Genomic DNA, 21,448 nt, shown 5'->3' with positions numbered 1-21,448 from the left:
TTGTGATTTCAAAAGATTCAACTGCAAGAAGACGAAATAGAACTCACTTCTGCACTTGCGCGGCTGTTTTCTGTGCTGCGCACGCACAAAAGCCGCCTCTTATATACACGAACACTGGACTGAGCTCTCTTTCTCACATTCTTACACACTCGAACGGACAAATACACACAGAATTATATCAAAATATCCCATAAATACAATCAGTTATGTCTTAAGTGAACGCAAAGAGCTGAGAAAGAAAACAAGGGTGTATTGGATACGTACATTGACAGCAGCCGCTGCCGCCAGTCATTACTGGAATCAAAGAACAAAAGAAAATCCCTCACAGATCTTGACTGAATTACTTTTGTAACCTCAGTTTATATTTTATTTGCCTGTTTTTTCGACGCTTACTACTGTAATGGCAACATGCATATGTGTATGTGATTTTGGAGATGCATTCCAATATAAATTATCCTTATTTAGGGTATAGGCCTATTCTATTTTGATCTGCAGTTTAATAAATGTTAAACAGAAAAAAAAGACTAATTGTAGCACTGCATGCATTTCTGAATATTTATTTAAACACTGTATAATGATGAAAAACCACAAACATGACAGTTATAATTAAAATACGCAAATTCCTTCACAGCCTATTTATACAGAGCATATACAGGTGCATCTCCATAAATTAGAATGACGTGGAAAAATTTGCTTATTTCAGTAATTCAACTCAAATTGTGAAACTCGTGTATTAAATAAATTCAGTGCACACAGACTGAAGTAGTTTAAGTCTTTGGTTCTTTTAATTGTGATGATTTTGGCTCACATTTAACAAAAACCCACCAATCTCAACAAATTAGAATATGGTGACATGCCAATCAGCTAATCAACTCAAAACACCTGCAAAGGTTTCCTGAGCCTTCAAAATGGTCTCTCAGTTTGGTTCACTAGGCTACACAATCATGGGGAAGACGACTGATCTGACAGCTCATTGACACCCTTCACAAGGAGGGTAAGTCACAAACATTAATTTCCAAAGAAGCTGGCTGTTCACAGAGTGCTGTATCCAAGCATGTTAACAGAAAGTTGAGTGGAAGGAAAAAGTGTGGAAGAAAAAGATGCACAACCAACCGAGAGAACCGCAGCCTTATGAGGATTGTCAAGCAAAATCGATTCAAGAATTTGAGTGAATTTCACAAGGAATGGACTGAGGCTGGGGTCAAGGCATCAAGAGCCACCACACACAGACGTGCCAAGGAATTTGGCTACAGTTATGGTATTCCTCTTGTTAAGTCACTCCTGAAACACAGACAACGTCAGAGGCGTCTTACCTGGAGAAGAGAAGAACTGGACTGTTGCCCGGTGGGGTCCAAAGTCCTCTTTTCAGCAAGTTTTGAATTTAATTTGGAAACCAAGTTCCTAGAGTCTGGAGGAAGGGTGGAGAAGCTCATAGCCCAAGTTGCTTGAAGTCCAGTGTTAAGTTTCACAGTCTGTGATGATTTGGGGTGCAATGTCATCTGCTGGTGTTGGTCCATTGTGTTTTTTGAAAACCAAAGTCACTGCACCCGTTTACCAAGAAATTTTGCAGCACTTCATGCTTCCTTCTGCTGACCAGCTTTTTGAAGATGCTGATTTCATTTTCCAGCAGGATTTGGCACCTGCCCACACTGCCAAAAGCACCAAAAGCTGGTTAAATGACCATGGTGTTGGTGTGCTTGACTGGCCAGCAAACTCACCAGACCTGAACCCCATAGAGAATCTATGGGGTATTGTCAAGAGGAAAATGAGAAACAAGAGACCAAAAAATGCAGATGAGCTGAAGGCCACTGTCAAAGAAACCTGGGCTTCCATACCACCTCAGCAGTGCCACAAACTGATCACCTCCATGCCACGCCGAATTGAGGCAGTAATTAAAGTAAAAGGAGCCCCTACCAAGTATTGAGTACATGTACATGTAAATGAAGATACTTTCCAGAAGTCCAACAATTCACTAAAAATGTTTTTTTATTATTGGTCTGATGAAGTATTGTAATTTGTTGAGATAGTGAATTGGTGGGGTTTTGTTAAATGTGAGCCAAAATCATCACAATTAAAAGAACCAAAGACTTAAACTACTTCAGTCTGTGTGCATTGAATTTATTTAATACACGAGTTTCACAATTTGAGTTGAATTACTGAAATAAATGAACATTTCCATGACATTCTAATTTATTGAGATGCACCTGTAGTGCCCTATTTTTGTGTATACAGTATAATTATGTTTAATTAAGCTAATATATAGCGCTATAAATTCTTAATTCATTTGCAACAAAACTATAAAGTTTTGTTGCAAACGGATGAAGACATTATAGTAGCCTAGGCCTATATCTCAGCTCACCCCTCAACATGCACGCATTCGGAGTTTCGGCAACCCAACACTGAATATTATATTGTGGCCGTTGTATTTTGATTCATAAAATAAACATTCTAAAAATTACAATACAAAAATGAAATTTAAATTACCCCTGCTTCTAAATAAAGCAGTTTTTTATTTCATTAAAAACGGGCCAAATGAGACCTCCGAACTAGGCTACAAGAAAGGGGAAAAAAAAAACTTAACGTTTTTGCTCAGAATTCGTTTTTAATCCCTGCATGATTTTAGTCATACATGATAAATATCAAATACGTTATACCTTGACTACAAGCTTAAAAACAACGCTGCAATTGTCATAATCAAGGAAATTAAACTTACCATCATGAAATGTGTCTACACACGCGAATAATGCCAAAAAGAAAGAGAAACATCGGACACAGGCATATTTTATTCAATAAATTACTATATGACATCAACATGCATTTATCATTCCTACAATCACCGCCAGAATGTCCAACTTCACCATGATGAACTTAAAATTGGGTTCTATTATTTTTTCTCAACAGTTCTCACAAAACGAAATTCATTTCAAACACAAATTTGATAAGAACTAGGGGTGCTCCGATCAGGATTTTTGAGGCCAATCACCGATCGCAGAAAGCAGTATCTGCCGATAACGATCACCGATGCCGATCTTTTTAAAGCCTTCTTTTTATCATTTATAACTATTTATAGTGATACTCTAATCAGGATTTTTAGACATTTATTCAGGGCCTGAATTTCATTTTTGAAAATGGGGGAATTCCCCTCTTAGGTGACTTGTGAGAGGGGAAGCAGCACGGACTGTGCTTTCACACAGGAGTCCGCTACTGATCCGTGGCTGATTACCACAAACACAACATTTATCCATTATTTTGATTTCAAATCCAAACATTGTCACTGAACATTTTTTTTCAGTATTGCAATTCTTTTTTTCTTTTTTTACACAGTACAGTAGGGCTGTGCAAAAAATCAAATGCGATTTTCATGTGCATCTCGTCAGTAAAAAAGGCGATTCGATTCATTGCCGATTTTGAACGCGATTTTGTGTAGCTTGTCAGTGAACTACGGCTCTGTGTAGTAAATGCCGCTCCATCTGAATGCACATGCTGGAGATTTACTACTAATCACAGGAGCACCTTTACTGACGAGATGCGCATGAAAATTGCATTCGATTTTTTGCACAGCCCTACAGTACAGTAGTACAATCTTTCACAGACATGTTTAAACACAATAAATATAAGCAACACATTATTCAATGATTTTTACTTTTGCATTTACTTCTAGATTTATATATTAAGTTGCTCAAGCAAGTGGCAAAACATTTAAACTACTTTTCTTACGTTATCACAAACTCACACTGCTGCAGACGCACCGCTCCTGGAACGCACTGCCGGACAGCAACCGTGTGCACGCTTTATTAATCCGTTAACATGAACGTGGAAAAAATACGCACCACATACGCACTGCAAACGGAGCACTGCAAACGGAGTAATGTGAACCTGGCGTTATGTGTGTGTGCATGAGTTCACGGTCTCCAGAAGAGCGTGTGAGCGCTGAATGGTTAAACACTGCCAAGAATTAAAAAGTAATGCAATTTATAAACTTTAGTGACGATGTGACACTGCCTCGATTGTGCAAGTGACAATTCGTGTGTCAACTGTGCAGTGTGCAGCTCGCTTATAGACAGACGCGATGTGGTGATTTGAAGCCATTTGCGTATTTTGAGAGAGAAAGAGAGAGCGCGCGCAGTGATTCACTCACGCGGTTTGTGAAATTACGTCTCACACAAGATTTTCAAATTACTTTATAAGTTATTTAATGAAGAATACGAAGGTGAGTACCTCACCTTCAGCATTATAATTATTTCACTCGCGCTGGACAGAGACTGAGAAACCTCTCACAGCAGGCTTGAGCTTCTCATCAGCTTGAGATCGTTTTTTGAGATTGGCCTTTTTAGAGACCACCAATCAAACATCCCAACGTGATTATCGGCCGATAGTGATCGGTAGCCGATCAATCGGAGCAACCCTAATAAGAACAGAGTGGAAATTATTAGCAACACCAACATAACAGCAAAGCTAATGTTTTCCATTAGTTTAAGCACAAACTAAGAAAAGTAAAACCAAACTTTAATGTGGCAATAATTAAGACCAAACTGAACATGGTGTGTGTTTATGGTGCATGTCAGCAATGTTGTCTCGGTGGGGGCGGGGCGTGGTGGAGGTGGGGCTTGGGTAGACGATATTATCGGATTATCACGATATATATTTTTAAGGCGATTATCGATAAGATATTTTTGACATATCACCCAGCCCTAGATCAGCTCTAACATCACTGAATCTGCTGTTAAAAATGAACGATCCATTTATCATATCATCATGCAAAACAGCACATTTTTAATTGTCTCTTGAAACGTCATAGCATTTCCACACCGGCGATGACATGACTGCGGCGCCAAATCATTTATGTCCCCACGCATCATGTACGTCCTCATGTGTTGACGCCATCAAATTGCGATCGGTTCGTGAGATCGACCAAGTGTAGTGAGTATCGATCGAGTCATAAAATGTGATTATCGGCGAATACCGATCTCCGGCCGATTGATCGGAGCATCCCTAAGTATGGAGTGCCACAAGGCTCAGTACTAGGACCATTGCTTTTCACACTTTGCATGTTACCCTTGGGGGATATCATCAAGAAACATGGTGTTAGCTTTCACTGTTATGCTGATGATACTCAGCTCTATATTTCTTTTCGGCCCAATGAAACATACAAATTTGCAAAACTAACGGAATGCATCCAGCAAAAAACTGGATGACCAGTAATTTCCTACTGCTAAATTCTGAAAAAACAGAGGTGTTAATTATTGGACCAAAAACCTCCGCACGTAATAACCTAAAACACTGTCTAACACTTGATGGCTCCTCTGTTAATTCCTCGTCATCAGTTAGGAATACTAGGTGTGCTATTTGATAGCAATCTTTCCTTTGAAAACCATGTTTCTAGCATTTGTAAAACTGCATTTTTCCATCTTAAAAATATATCTACATTACTATCTATGCTCTCAATGTCAAATGCAGAAATGTTAATTCATGCGTTAATGACCTCAAGGTTAAGATTATTGTAATGCGTTATTGGGTGGTTGCTCTGGGCGCTTAATAAACAAACTCAAACTGGTCCAAAATGCAGCAGCTAGAGTTCTTACTAAAACCAGGAAGTACGACCATATTAGCCCGGTTCTGTCAACTCTGCACTGGCTCCCTGTTGAACAACGAATACATTTTAAAATCTTGCTAATTACTTATAAAGCCCTGAATGGTTTAGCTCCTCAGTAATTGAGCGAGCTAATATCGCATTATAGTCCTTCACGCCCGCCGCAATCTCAAAACTCTGGCCATTTGATAATACCTAGAATATCAAAATCAACTGCGGGCGGCAGATCCTTTTCCAATTTAGCGCCAAACTCAGGAACAATCTACCTAGTGTTGTTCGGGAGACAGACACACACATGTCAGTTTTGGGATTGGGCCCAAGTGTGACCCCTAGTGTCACTAAATCAAGGAGCAGAGGTTACAAAAGTAACCAAGAAGTTTTAAACCTATTCAAAATAAATACATAAATATAAAGATAGAATTAAAAAAGGATGGAAAAAAATATTAAAATGCTTATCACAGCACTGTATCTTAGCGCAAACTGTATTGATTAAAATTCACCTTTTAGTGCCCTCTGGAGTGTCTCTAAACAGTTGAGCAGCAGTTGGTGTCCAGCTGTATTAATGACCCCACGCTTTTCCTGAACAGCCAATAAAAAAAAAATTATAATAATAATAACAAAAAGATCAACATATACAAAAACTATATAGAGATCTATGCTGTGTTTCTTTAAAAAAAACTCTTCTTATCAGAGGGACTTGCCATAGCCTGCCGCACCACTTTGCTGGTCTCCTGCCAAGACCGGGAAGAGTTGTGTTTGCCATGGAGCCTTTCCAACAGGGCTGTCATACGACTGTGTTTCTCTGACTCTGTAAACAAGTGCAAACAAAATGGTGATAAAAATATAATTTCTTTAATGAGGGAACATTTTAAATAATTGAAGCACAATAAAACATGAAAGAGAACTTAATTCTCAGATGCTGCTCTGACAGACGTTTTTTTTTTTATTTTTCAGACTGACGGCAGAAGGTCTGGGAACCTTGGTCGATTGTTTTGTGCCGCGTCATGTTTAGGGGTGTGGAAATGTCCCCACAATAACAGACCAGTGTGTAAAACTCTTGGACGTATTTTAAAGATTCTATGCCGCAAACTTTAAATATTTCACATACTTTTGAAAATCCAGTGTTTAGTTGATCCTGATAAGCGCTCATTGTCACAGTTGTAAACACATCGGCTTTCTTCTAACATGAAGGGGTTTGGCATCACAGCATATTTGTTTCCAGATGGAACGTTACAGAACGCGACACGCACGTCTCATGGAAATCCTGTATAATTGACCATATGCACAGAGCGCTATTTAGAACTTCCGGATAAAGATAAGCCAGCTCACAATCTTCCGGTGAAGCTCATTTTATTATATGTGCAAGAGACTCTCACAGAAAGCTCTCCTGCCTCATTCATAACAGAAACTGAGAAACAAAATAATTGCAACACCATAAATAATGATAGCGGAATTAACATACTGTTTTATGTTATTAAAGAACATATACATTTATATACAGAGTCTGGTAATCCCAGAAAAGTAGGCTACCCAGACACGTACCTGTACATTTAAATGCTGACAAATAAACACTATTGCAACCTAGGGCTGGACAATAATTCAATATCAATATGTATCGCGATATAATTTTTTTCAATAACGGTGATATGATTTTTAAACATTTCTGATATTTCGATATACATTACCAGTGTTTCCCATACATTGATTTATTTGTGCCATTTGACTTCGTTGAATAAACATGAGCGCTGCACGTTTTAAAATCAAAACGCTTCGCGGGTGTTTTATATGAATGTATCTCTGAAGGGAACCGACTGTCTTCAGAATAGTTTAGATGGCATTTTTATCTGATAAAGTACCGTTCATGAGCGTAGCTGCTTTGTTTACAGCCATTACTGGAGAAACCGCTAGTTCCACCGCTCTCACAGCACCTCCTGCTGGCAGACAATCAGTTCGCATTTTCGTGCTGTCCTTCTGAACTTTCTATTCATCAAAGAAACTTGAAAAAAATCTACTCGGCTGTTTTCAACATCATAATAATAAATGCTAGGCAGTTATTATGTCGATATAACGAGAAAACAACTCTCGTTATGTCGTTATAACGAGAAAACAAGAAGGGAAAAAAAAAATCATGCATGGATTTTAAGAACTTCCATACTAATCTCTTAAATGACATCATAATGGTATTCTCGATAATCAATATCTTACCTTCATAGCCATGAATACATTTTTAAAATCTTAGACAATTTTAAAGCCTTTATTATTTCTCATCAGTAATATTCACTTTATTAAAGGTTCACTTTTCATTCATGTTTTAGACTTCTCCTTATTTTAATATCTTAGACATCCATCAATTAGTGATGAAAAAATTGCCGCGCTGGTGGAAACAACACGAGACCGACTGTCAAGAGCGGCTCTACGGTGTTGTGTCCCGCAGCTGCAGCAGCGAGCGTGCCGTCAGCGCAGCTGAAGAGTTCTGCGTTCAAATGCAGGCTTAAGCTTGCCGGAAAGCACCGGCTTCGTAAAGTAGTAATTTAAAGCTTTCTATAGATATATTAATCATGTCTGTGAGGCATGTATTCGCTGAGTCATTTTTGTGAAGCGCTCCTTTTCAAGACCGAAACGGCAGTATAAAAGCACAACGTTTTGTTGATATTGTGAGTGCACACAAAAAAAGTAGACACTTTGCAGTTCCGAATCATGTATGACTCTTTATGAGCAAAAATGACACACAGGCTATTTAAAGTGGTTTCCCCTGAAAAAAATGCAAGTGATCTCGCTGGCGACTTCATGTCCTTCAAAGTGCGCTTTAGCTTCCACTCTCCGCACAAACTATTGGATATGCATCTAACAGCACACATTTATCTAGGTTTAACGTTTAAACATTGCTAATTCAACTGTTTATATCTATAGATTTTATTTTAGGCAAGTCGTGATGATTTGAGAAGGCTAAACTGATCAAACATGCTATGGTATATGACCTATAACAGGCTATGTATGATCAGCTCACTGTCTGCCGCTGGCCGCTTGGTCGTTACTTTAAAAAACAAAAACGTATTTAACGAACAAAAAAATGCTACAAATGTTTTCCTAAATTAACTTAATAAAAAATTAAATGAAATATAGCCTAATCACTTAGCTCTTGGGCTCATTGGCTGCAGCTGCCATTTCAGCTGCCTGTTTTTTTCATGTCTTGCTTTTTGATTTATAATAAAATAAATATTACAACATATTTTAGTACTTTATCGCACTTTAGTACTTTAAGTGCAAGAAGTCACTTGTCATTAAAAAAATAAATAAGGCCAGACAACAGCCTATAATGCTGAATTATTTAAATACCTACATAGTTAAATACAAATTAAATAAGTATAAGAATTAAATAGTGCATTCAATATTCTGAAATGTTTAAATTTAATAATTTAACTACATTGTTTAAGTTTTATCCAACACAGACTTTTTGCTGCTGTAGTTTTGTTAGTCTGAATTTAGTCTCAATCACTTAATGCACAGCTCTATTTTGACATCGGCTGGTCAGATGATTCATTCCGTTACCACTGTCAATCATAGCAATGACTCGCAGCATGATTTAACGGATTCACTGGCGTAAATTTAACATTGTGTTTCATTGTGTCATTCCTGAAACGGTATATGTGGACATTTGGTTCTCCTAGACAAACAAAACTTTTCTCCAAATTGTGAATGGATTATGTAGAGAAACCGAGCAAAGGGCACTCCCTTAAGGCACAGTAGTTAACCGGAAATGACTGAGCTGGCTTATCTAAAACCAGGACGTAATCATGCATATGGTCAATTCAACCAATCCAATGACGACTTCGAAACTCCCGAAGTGTTTCCAATTTTGTGTGCTGTATGCATCAGACGTTCAGCCAACGGTCCGTGGGTGTGACGTCTGAGGCTGAGACTATATAACGCCAGAGTACAGAATTTAGGAATTTTGGTATTTTTTTGTGCTCATCAGTCAAATGTACACAAAGTTATGTCAAAATTCCTGTCTTGGAAATATAGTCGGGTTGCGTCTTACGTAAATAGGTGGGAATAAAATCAAATTTGCATCAAAATTAAATACTGGATCCCTAATACACCTGCTGCTGTCTGTGTCCTTAACATCAATCAAACAATAAAAAATAAAAATTGTTTTAATCAACCCAATCACAAATGAAAAAGGGTCCGGGTGTCAATATTTGTTGAATAACAAATAAAAATTGTTTTAATCAACCCAATTACAAATTAACAATGCTTAACACAGATAAAAACCTGTGATGTGTAGTGGTGTTCTGAAAAAGAGGTGGCAAAGCCCTCATATTGTTTATTTATTGTGAGTGTGTGCTAACAGCACTAATGGAAGAATTTTAGGTTTAGAACAAAAAGTTTGGGCAGACTGACAAAACCCATCTAATCTGTAAAGAATGCCAGTATGAATTCAAATATTCAGAAAAGTGCTCTTGCACTATTTTCGCCTTCCGGGTTTAAAATCTACATCATAATGATGTCACAGTTTGTGACGTGGCAAAGGACTTTTAATTCCATGATGCATTGGCGTCTCATAATTATTCATGAGACTGACGTGGCAAAGGACTTTTAATTCCATGATGCATTGGCGTCTCATAATTATTCATGAGACTGGGTGTTCTTATCCTATGAGAAGACGCTTCGCTTAATTATTCACAACAGTATTAGGGGTGGGGGAAAAAATCGATACAGCATAGTATCGCGATATTTTCTGCGGCAATACTGTATCGATACACGAACGCCAAGTATTGATCTTTTATTATACTATTTGGTAGAATAATAAAATCAATTTCTTTCAAATCCACTTGATGGTGGTGCGGAGTTTTTTTCTGGTGAGGTCAGCTGGGTCACCTTCAGCATGCAGTAAGTTAGTAAAATAAAGAGGGCGGCATCGCGGAAAGTTATCAGGAAAGCCCCGTCCGCGTTTAAATCGGATGTATGGACTTACTTCGGATATGTAAACAAGAAGGGGATGTAAGTAGGGATGCACCGAAAATATAGGCTACATATAATAATAATAATATACAGTATATGGCGCATCGCGTCGCGCCCCGCGTGTTCAGTGAGCATGTTTCACTCTCCTCGTCACTGCGCGGCTCAATATTCCGATCTATGAATGTGCGTTCCCGCTCGTGTACCGCTCATGCTCATGAAAAGCAAAGTCCGCTCAAATAACACGCTGACAGGAAATTTCTATGAAGTATACTTGTTCCGGTTTGCAGTAGCGCTACTGTGCTGTAACATGCTGTAGGCTAGTTCAGCTGTACTGGGCAACGCTGGTAAAATAATGCTACCTTCAGTGACTCTATGCTCTGCTCTGCTCTGATAATAATAGCTTTGTAGGACTATACATTATTTGGATAATTAGTCAAAAAAACAAAACAACAACAACTTATATCTGATTCTGTTACATAGAAGTGAATAAAAAATAATATATTGATATTTAATATTAAGTTAACACTTTTCAATAAGGTTCCATTAGTTCATGTATTAACGATCATGAACGAACAAATTACAGTATTTATTAATCTTTCTAAATGTTAGTTAATGAGAATACAGTTAATCACTGTTAGTTCATGTTAATTCAGAGTGCATTAACTGTTAACAAGCGCAACTGTTGATTTAAATCATGCATTAGTAAATGCTGAAATTAACATGAACTATGACTAGTAAATGCTGAAGAACTATTGTTCATTCTTAGTTCATTAAAGGGGTCATATGATGCGATTTCAAGTTTTCCTTTCTCTTTGGTTTTACAAGCTGATTGCAGTGGCGGCTCGTCGGGGGAGGCAGGGGAGGCACAGCCTCCCCATAATTATGAGGTGAAAATGCGAAGAGGACGATTTAAATGTTAATAAAATGCACAACTCATTTCAGTTCATGTCTCAGAATGTGTATTTTTTGTTTGTAATTTCACAGTTGTAATACCATAACGTGAAAGCGCCGCTTTTCTATCGCGAATGTGCCGAATCTGCTGATGTAATTGCAACCGCTAGGTGATAGAGAAGGGGAGGGGGAGGCCAGGGGAGCACGGAGCTCTCGTGCCTCCGTTGGTAAAAAAAATTAGCCAATCAGCATCGAGTGTTCACTTTCAGCGCTGAGGAGTGTTGAGAAAAGAAAACTTGCAAGGGAGGCTAGCCTCCCTTCTGATATCAACCAATCATCATAGAGACGTAAATTACATGATATTAGTTTGAACGTCTCCCGCTGCGCTGATAATGTACCAAGTAGCCTACTTATGATGAGTCGTGATATTGAATATTTGAACTGTCATTCAAACATATATACAAATTTAGGGAAAACAGCCTAAGCTGGATATAGGCTAACGTTACAGCAGTCGGCTTAATTAAATGGCGCAACAAGCAGCTCTCTTTTAACACAGACTTTTAAGAAGGGATGGATGTTTGCTTCAAGTGATAGGCCAGGTAAGTGAAATTATATTATTTTGCTGTATGTCGTTTTCTGACTAAAAGCAACCAAAAAGCCATTTTAAAGTAGTTAAGCAAATAATAATAATAATCGGCAGGGATCCCAGACCAATACAATTAGTGTGCCTCCTCTATTTTAAAACCCATGAGCCGCCACTGGCTGATTGTGCATTGATAAGATCCCTGAAGTTGCAAAGACTAAAGTCTCAAAACCAAAGAGATATTCTTTATCAAAGTTAAGACTCTGCCACGCCCCCCTAAAACGGCTCGTTCTAACACGCCCCCACATATCTACCTCACTATGTGGAAATATTTGCATAATGCGCCCAAATGTGCACGCAAAGAAAGAAGGCGTGGTTTCAGTAACCGCAGTTAGTGTTGAAGCAGCATGTCAGGGAGACGCTGTGTGTTTCTAGGCGAAAGCAAAAGCACTTTATTTGGCCTTCCGAAAGTAGATGCATTTAGGAATCTTTAAGATTACTTACAACAGAACAGCAATGCATTTTATGGACGACCGTTTCGTGAACCTAGGAGAGGAGGTAATTCTGACTTTGCAATGACAATCTGGCGCTTCTGAATCAGCTACCATTTTGTTATTAGTTTAAGTATTCTCTCTCTCTCTCTCTCTCCCCATACAAAAAATAGTGTTATCCATGGTTTCAGAATTTGTTGTCGGTGTATGGGACGGCCTGGATGAGTGAATTTTTGTCCCAGTCCTGCTCTGTTTTGCATGGCAGTTGTTCAGCCTGGATACATTCATTTTCTAACAAAATTTGAAATGTAAGTTCTTTTGTATTAAGTTATTTATATGACGTGATGTCCCGTTACCCGCGTGACACTAAAACACGCGTGACTCACACCGTTGGTGAAATTACATCTCACAAAAAGTTTTAAAATGACTGAACTGCTCTGATAATCGGTTTGGATTCAACCTTCATGCTATAGTGCATAAATGTTAGCAAGAAGTTTCCGCATTATGAATGCGAAACCTGCAGGAATGTGTAGAATTATGCGCAATACCCACAGATAATTGGTTTGGATTCAACCTTCATGCTACAGTGCATAAATGTTAACAAGAAGTTTCAACATTATAAACGCGATACCTGCAGGAATGTGTAGAATTATGCGCAATACCCGCAATCCCTAGAACTTCAGGCCCTGCTTAACTAGCTAAGTAAACAAAGACAAAACTACAGTAGTCTATTTACAGATGAAACTGACCTGCGCTTGAAGTCCTGAACAGATCAGTAGTTTTGTCTCTCTGCTCCTCCATTCTCGAGTCTCTCGCACTGATTACTCTGATCAAAACCTTCTGGCAGAGGAGAGGAGCATGCGCGAGCCGAATCGGAGTGTCGGCAGTGGTGGAAAGAGTACTGAAAAAATATACTCAAGTAAAAGTAAAAGTACCATTACCTTCCAAAAAATCTAGTGCGAGTAGAGTAAAAGTACTTGTCCAAAAAACTACTTGAGTAAGAGTAAAAGAGTAGCCTATTTAAAAGTACTCATGAGTATTGAGTACTGCGCTGTGGATTCTACCCCCTCATAATAAACGCTGTACACCGCAATTTACATATTTTAAAAACGTTGTACATTCTGTAATTCACATTTTCTTGTTTGTCAAAGAATATCCATCATCCAGCAGTTTTAATTTTGACTGCCAACTCTTTAAAATACATTAAAACATCACGGAAACAGTATTCAGTTTAAGAAAAGATGAAAGTTATTCTCAATACAATCATCCCCATTTAAATCATAAAGTTTGAAAACATTTATTTAAAATAATGTGTAAGGCTACTGAGACAGCATGCTGTTGTTGCACATAAAATATTAATGTTTAGAACAGTGCAAATACAAACACCATTAGAAACTCATAGTTCAGCATCACACACCATGATATGGGTTAAAATAAGAGCCCATTTCTCTCCAAAACGGTGCCAGTTTTAGCGTTTTGCAATAAAGAAATAAGAATAACTAAACTTGATCATTTATGTTACAATTTTAACATAAATGCACTTCTAGAAGGATGGCATCATGCCATACCTTTTACACATTTACTCGAATTGTTATGCGGATAATACAATTTGTAAGGAAAATTAAATAGCAAAGTATTTCTGGGGAAACTTTTTCAAAGGAAAACACACACACACACACACTCATGTCTCTTTGCTGAGCTGCGGCGGTCTCGGTGAATCAGCAGCATCCACAACTGAACGGAACAAAAAGTGTTGAACTTGAAAATTGTTTATGCGCAAGTGCACTTGCTAAATAAAGGCGGATTGTATAAAATGGATAAAAAAAGCTGCAGTTTTATTACATCACGCGCTGGCACAGATGCAGTATATTAATGCCACGGGTTATCAATAAGGTGCAGATTGGTCCTCAATTTGTTTCCAACAGTGTTTCCAACACACTTTTTCACAGCGCGCATCAAGCGCTCAAACTCATCAAAAGTCAACAAGTTCAACAACGACTTATCCAAGTGACTGCTGCAGAACGCATTCGAGAGAGAGAGAGAGGCAGCACAGATTGCGCGTCTCATAAGTGAGTGGGAATTTACCGAACGTGGTGCAATACCCGCAACCTCACACCAAATTTCAGGCCGTGTAGATAGGCAAGCATATATACAAATCATTTAGTAAGCAGAAATCCGAAATTTACCTTAAAGGGGTCATATGATGCGATTTCAATTTTTCCTTTCTCTTTGGAGTGTTACAAGCTCTTGGTGCATAAAGAAGATCTGTAAAGTTGCAAAGACTGAAGTCTCAAATCCAAAAAGATATTCTTTATAAAAGTTCAGAGTCAGCCACGGGTTAGATTATTCTTTTAAACAAACGTTGTAATAATTGTTGTAGTAGAGTAGTCAGGAGTTAAAGCAAAAAAAAACCCTCGGCCAAACTCCATTCCACAGCCATACCTGTCACACACCCAGTTTAAGAGCAGTGTTTTTATAGAATAAGACAAATAAGTTACCAATCATATGAAATTAGTATTAATAAAAAATCTATTTGTACTACAGAGGGTGCACAGAAGAACACAAAAGTGGCTTGTAGGTAAGTTTTCAGACATTTAATGAGGCTCAGAGGTAATTAAATTCATAAATTCATGTGGAGATTAATGTTTTAAATATAAAATTTTGAATACAGAAATATAAAATTATTTAAATAACTGAAATTATACCTAAAAATGAAACTGAAACCACCAGCAGGTGGCGGCACGTCAATGATTTTAGCACTGAATCATTCATTCAATTGATTCGTTTGAACGGCTGAATCATTCAAGAATGGCGCAAGTGACCACAAGTCTTTATGAATGGGTAATCATGAATCACAGACTCACTAGATTCGTTCAAAATCGCACTCATTCATGAATGAAACACTGCTGTGTTTGCTTTTAGAGATAAGCAGTGGCTCAGCTGTTACTATATTTGGAACTATTTTCGTTGATGAAATAGAGCAAAATCAGGCAGTACTTGTTTATTGAACTGTTGTATTAAATCAATATCACATTTGCAAACTCCTTTAATAATTATTAAAACCTGTCACTCTCCTTATCGCGATCTGTGGGCACACAGAAAATGAAAGTGCGTGAGTGAGTTCTCAAGACTCAAAAGTACGTGCAAATGATAAACGAGGAACCTGCTGGAATGAGTAGAATTATTATTATTAATAGCCATAATCCCTCGCCGAAATTCAAGACCTGCTCTGTGTTCTCTGCTAATAACCCGACTGTGAATGATGCACCTGAATTGGCATTTAGATGTGTTTACACACTGTTTAATGCAGGACATGAATGCATTTAACCTGCAGTTACAAATGCATAAATAATGTTTGGATATATTAAACATAAAACATTGAATACTGATATTTGAAATAATTTAAAAAATGAAAAGATACTTTAAATGTGAAACTAAAACCGCCAGTAGGTGGCAGTAAGTCACTGTTAAGTGAGTCATTGCGACTGAACCGAATCCTTTAAACAGTTGATTCATTCAGGAACAAAACGCCATCATGTTGCTCAGACACAAAACAGCGCTGTGGCTTTATTTGGAATTATTTTTGTTAGTGCAAAAACAGGCAATATGGTGTCTAAAACGCAAGTCTCTTAATAAAACTTCTAGTTTATTGAACTGTTGTAAAAAAATCAATATCACATTTGTATCTGGTAATTTTCGGAGAAAAAAAGGCACTCTTCCGTGTGAACTTGAGTATAAATACACACATTTTCTGCCCCCGTGTCTTGAATTTGTGATCATTCTGAATGTATTTTAATAGACTGAATCATGCAGTGATCAGGCAGAGCGCACTGCAAATGCGCACTAGACTTCACGAAAAGCGTGCACTCTGTAGGTGTTTTGAATGTTTGTTTTTTTGCGTCGTGAGAATATTGAGTAAAATAGCTCACTTGTCATGGTGTTATTTAACTGTATCATGTTATAAATAAACTATAGACGAGACAAACAGAGTGAGCCTCAGCGTGAGCTTTTATTCTGTATTCTGCTAACTTACTTACCGCGGGGAAGAAAAAATCTTCGGTCTGTCCAATGATTGTAAAGTCATTAGGTCCGTCAGACTTAAGACATTTTAGCGGTAATGAGACCAAAAATAATTAAGACCCATCGAATCCGAATTCAAGACATTTTAAGACTTTTTAAGGCCTTATATTAGGAAAACGTTATTTAAGACATTAAGACTTTTTAAGGACTCGCGGACACCCTGTAAATGAAAGTAATAATTTCTATAATATAAATTTTAAAAAGAGCATTTGAATGGAAATAATGTTACAAAAGCTTTTTATTTCAGATAAATGCTGATCTTTGGATCTTTCTATTCACCAAAGAATCCTGAAAAAATGTACTCAACTGTTTTAAATATTGATAATCAGCAAATCAGCATATTAAAATGATTGCTGAAGGATCATGTGACACTGAAGACTGGAGTAGGCCTAATGATTCTGAAAATTTAGCTTTGACCACATGAATAAATTACATTTTAAAATATAGTCAAATAGAAAGCAGTTATTTTAAATAGTAAAAATATTTCAAAATGTTACTGCTTTTGGTGCATTTTGGATCAAATAAATGCAGGCTTGGTGAGCAGAAGATAATTCTTTAAGAAACATTAAAAATCTTGCAGTTGAAAAACCTTTGACTGGTCGTGTAGGCTGATTATTCTTATAGATTGAAACGCGCATTAACCAGGTAAACGATTATGAAACATGCTCCGAGTTGCTTCAGAAAACAAAAATAGAGCAACAACAAAAGCATGTTGCTGGAGACGGGTTTATTATTGAAAATGTAAACTGACTGTCTGCCAGCAGGAGGCGCTGTGAGAGCGGTGGAACTAACGGTTTCTCCAGTAATAGATGTAAACAAAGCAGCTCTGCTCATGAACCCTACTTTATCAGATAAAAATGCCATCTAAACTTTTCTGAAGACAGTCGGTTCCCTTCAGAGATACATTCATATAAAACACCCGCGACGCGTTTTGATTTTGAAACGTGCAGTGCTCATGTTTATTCAACGAAGTCAAATGCCACAAATAAATCAATGTATGGGAAACACTGGTAATGTATATCGAAATATCGGAAATGTGTTTAAAAATCATATCACCGTTATTGAAAAAAATTATATCGCGATACATATTGATATTGAATTATTGTCCAGCCCTACTGGATCCATTTTTAAACAGTATTTTTGCGGCTGAATATACACATATACTAGTTCATATTGCGACTCTATACGTGTACTGACCTACTTTTGATTAAGTCATCCAAACTTTGACAAATTCCGTGACATTCCGCGTCATACAGTAAATTCCATTTATATGACTGGATTCCGCGATTCCGTCCACATTTTCTGCATCGCGGAAATAATAGATAATACTGAGGTGTTTTGCAACTTTAGTGTAACGTTAGTGGATTGTGATTTATTGCAACTTAAGCAACGTCTGCTGCTGCCTTACCTTTGAGAGACAACTGATGCGTGATCACTGAAGCAGCTGCAGTTAGCAAGCGCTTTCGGAGTGAGAGTGAATTCCGCATTGATTGGTCAGACTCATGACTCCCAACAAATCAGATGAGCGGCAGGCGGAGACTGCTTTAGGCTACAGAGTGCTGAGTTCTGACAGGCTGCATCAGAGCCAAATAGCGCGTTTCAAAATTAAGTCATTTTATCGGCGAATCGGTTTTGAAAATGACCGATAATCATAAAAATGCTTAATATCGACGCCGATAATTGGTCGACCCCTAGATCAGCGTCATGGTAGTGGTACCTACAAAGCAGGATTGGACTGGTCTGGTTTTGTCAACAGTTTCACGGCATGTGATTGGCTGCTCGTTACTGATGTCACACTTTTATGTGCACATGCTTCATAAACTCAGGATCAAATTTGACAGAGAAAGTTGATGATCAGCGTCATGGTAGTGGTACCAACAAAGTCGGATTGGACTGGTTTGGTTTTGTCAACTCAAAACAAATCCTGTAACCCTGAGTTTGTTCAGCCACCATCATGGTACAAGCCCCTGGTGTTGTTCAGTCATTTTAGACCGGAAATAAAAAATGTTTCGAAATTTTAAAAATTGCTACTTCATCGGAATGGTACCAATTCGATTCAATATCAATTATTTTTGTATATATATCAGGTACAGTACACGGCAAATATTCTCAAGGAAAAAAAAACTCAACTAATGCTGTAAAATATACATGAGTCAGTTGGTACTACATTAGCTTCTATAATATTGAAGGTTAAAATTGATTGATCTGTTAAAATTACACTTAAGTTTTTAAAATAATAAAGTTACAATTACATAATATTTCTACTTCAATCCGTTTATATATATATATATATATATATATATAAACAATGGTGACTGTCATAAAAACTTGATGGATTTATTCAATCAAATTAAACATTGAAGAACAGTAAAATTTATAATGAATATGTTATATGGTGCATATATTTAGCAAAATGCCCCTCTCTACAGTTAATTTTTCTATCTGACTAATGAGTTTATGGTCACCAAATATGTTTTTTTCTGAGGTAACGTTAAATGTGACGTTACGTGACACTGTTTACAAGCCGTTATATTGATGTCTTTGCGGGGCTGAAACACTGATTGAGCGATTACATGAGACAGGATACGGCTTGTAAAGTTATACTCTTTCTTTTAACTAACCTTAGGACGTTTAGTCATGTTTATTTTGTGCTGAAGCTGGTATTAATGTGGAGGAGATGATTAGTTCACGTGCGCCTCGCACTGCCGCATCTGTTGATTGAGGCCCTACAGCGATCTGTCACTCCACATTAAACAATGCCAAAATGGCATATATTGTTTAAATACAGCAATACAATGAAAAGAATTTGAAATATGAAACTTTGTTTCATATAAAAAGTACCAAAGCACAATGCTTATTGCGATATATTGGATAGGAAGTGCCCTTCAACGTTTCGTCCATTAACTGAAAACAGGCAAGACTAATCCATTCATGGGATTTTAGAATCGATATCGTCACTTACACTTATCGTCACTTATCGTAACAATATGGCAAAATTGAGCCAGAAGACTCAAATAATAGGTTGAAATCAGATTGATTAACCTCTGATAAAGCATTCCTGTTCATTTTTGTTGAAATTTGATATGTGCAACAAAATGTCTTTTTCTGTGTTCAGGTTTGACTGTAGTAAAATTAATGCAAATGACATTTCAAACCAACATTTAAAAATATATATATAAACCTTTACAAAAAGTTGTTCTTTAAGAATGTCTAAATATATATATCCAAATCCACAACTTAAAGGGGTCATATGATGCGATTTCAAGTTTTCTCTTTGGAGTGTTACAAGCTGTTCGTGAATAGATAAGATCCCTAAAGTTGCAAAGATTAAAGTCTCAATCCTAAAGAGATATTCTTTATAAAAGTTAAGACTGGTCCATGCCCTCCTAAAATGCCTCGTTTAAACATGCCCCCACATGTCTAAATCACGATGTGGGAAGATTTGCATAACGCCGCCCAAATGTTCACGCAAAGAAAGAAGGCGTAACTTTATTGTTGCTGCCACTGTTATTTTGTGAAGACGCTGTGTGTTTCGTTGCAAAAGTGAAAATACTTTGTTTGGCCTTCCAAGAGAGGACACGACTAAAAATCAGTGGTTAAGTTGTATTTAAAACACTGTTCCAGAACAGTTCAACCCAAATATTCAGATGTGTGAAGCGCATTTTATGGATGACTGTTTCCTGATCCTGGGAGAGTAGACTACAATGCCGGCTGTTCTGACACACAGACTGCAAGTACGTTTTCATATTTAAAGAATTTGCCACTGATGATTCAAACGTGAGTTTTAAGCAATGTAGAGTAGCGCTTGTTGTTTGTCATTTCTCTGATCACAAATGCAGACATGGTTTTATGTTTATGCGGCACAACGCAATGCGTAAAAAGACAGTACAAGTCATTATAATCCTAAATTATGTTCCCAATGGATGCAACAAATGCCTCGTTTATAATGGGTTTTATTGGTTTTGCATCGTCGCACCAGGGCACGGCATCACAATATGGTAAGGGGCGTAACATTTCCATCACACGCTTGAGGTATTCGGCCAATCACAATGCACTGGATAGCTGGCCAATCAGAGCACACCTCGCTTTTCAGACCGATGAGCTTTGTAAAAATCGACACGTTTCAGAAAGGCGGGGCATAGAGGGGAAACAATAATGTACAGTATATGGAAAATAATTCGTTTTTTTAACCTTAAACCGCATAAACACATTTCCTTACACCAAATAATGATCTTTTTAGCAACATCATATGACCCCTTTAATAAAAATAAGTATTTATGTCTAAAAACAACTATAAGCCTTTTATATAGAGCTATATAGGAATCTAGTGGCTAGGCCATGATATTGCAGACGTTTTTTTATTTTACTCCCACCAGATGACACTAATTTGCCATCAAAAATGGGATTTTACAGGCATTGTCCCTATTTTAACATGAAATATTTCCTTAATTGAAATGTAAAAATAATATAAATTTTTTATTTATTTTTTTTTTGATGGGAAAAAATTATCAATTATTGCATAAATATTCATTAGTATCATGAAATTCTATCAAAAAACAAAATTATATATATATATATATAATATATATATATATATATTAGGGATGCACCGATATGAAAATTTTGGCCGATACCGATAACCGATTATTCTTTATTTTTGAAAGCCGATAACCGATATGTTGGCCGATAAATCTATATCCAAATTGTTATATATTTTTTGAGAGCCTGATTACAAAAAATGTCTCATCATTAAAAGCCACATCCCCAACACTTCAACATAAGCAGCCTAGTTTGAACGGTGTACGTTTTAAAAATATTTTTACTCTCCCATTACCAAATTTAGTAATAAAA

General features: G+C 37.2%; 1 protein-coding gene across 3 annotated transcripts in view; it reads right to left on the bottom strand.

Annotated features, from left to right (window-relative positions):
- Window positions 1–21,448, bottom strand: part of med1 (mediator complex subunit 1) — a 91,909-nt gene that overhangs the window by 55,778 nt on the left and 14,683 nt on the right. For 2 of the 3 annotated variants that reach the window (XM_016254270.1, XM_016254271.1), the window contains exons 2-3: window positions 6,292–6,398; window positions 6,091–6,169 (exon numbers count right to left, since the gene is read on the bottom strand). The exons of the other annotated variant lie outside the window; for it this stretch is intronic. In XM_016254270.1, coding sequence (XP_016109756.1) covers window positions 6,091–6,169; window positions 6,292–6,398 — 186 coding nt within the window. The remainder of the gene's footprint in view (window positions 1–6,090; window positions 6,170–6,291; window positions 6,399–21,448) is intronic. 3 annotated transcript variants of the gene reach the window in all.

The sequence above is a fragment of the Sinocyclocheilus grahami genome, unplaced genomic scaffold (assembly GCF_001515645.1).
Source record: "Sinocyclocheilus grahami isolate Dianchi unplaced genomic scaffold, SAMN03320097.WGS_v1.1 scaffold1234.1, whole genome shotgun sequence".
Taxonomy (NCBI): Eukaryota; Metazoa; Chordata; class Actinopteri; order Cypriniformes; family Cyprinidae; genus Sinocyclocheilus; species Sinocyclocheilus grahami.
The sequence above is the reverse complement of the archived record's forward strand: the minus strand, read 5'-3'. Positions and strand labels throughout refer to the sequence as shown.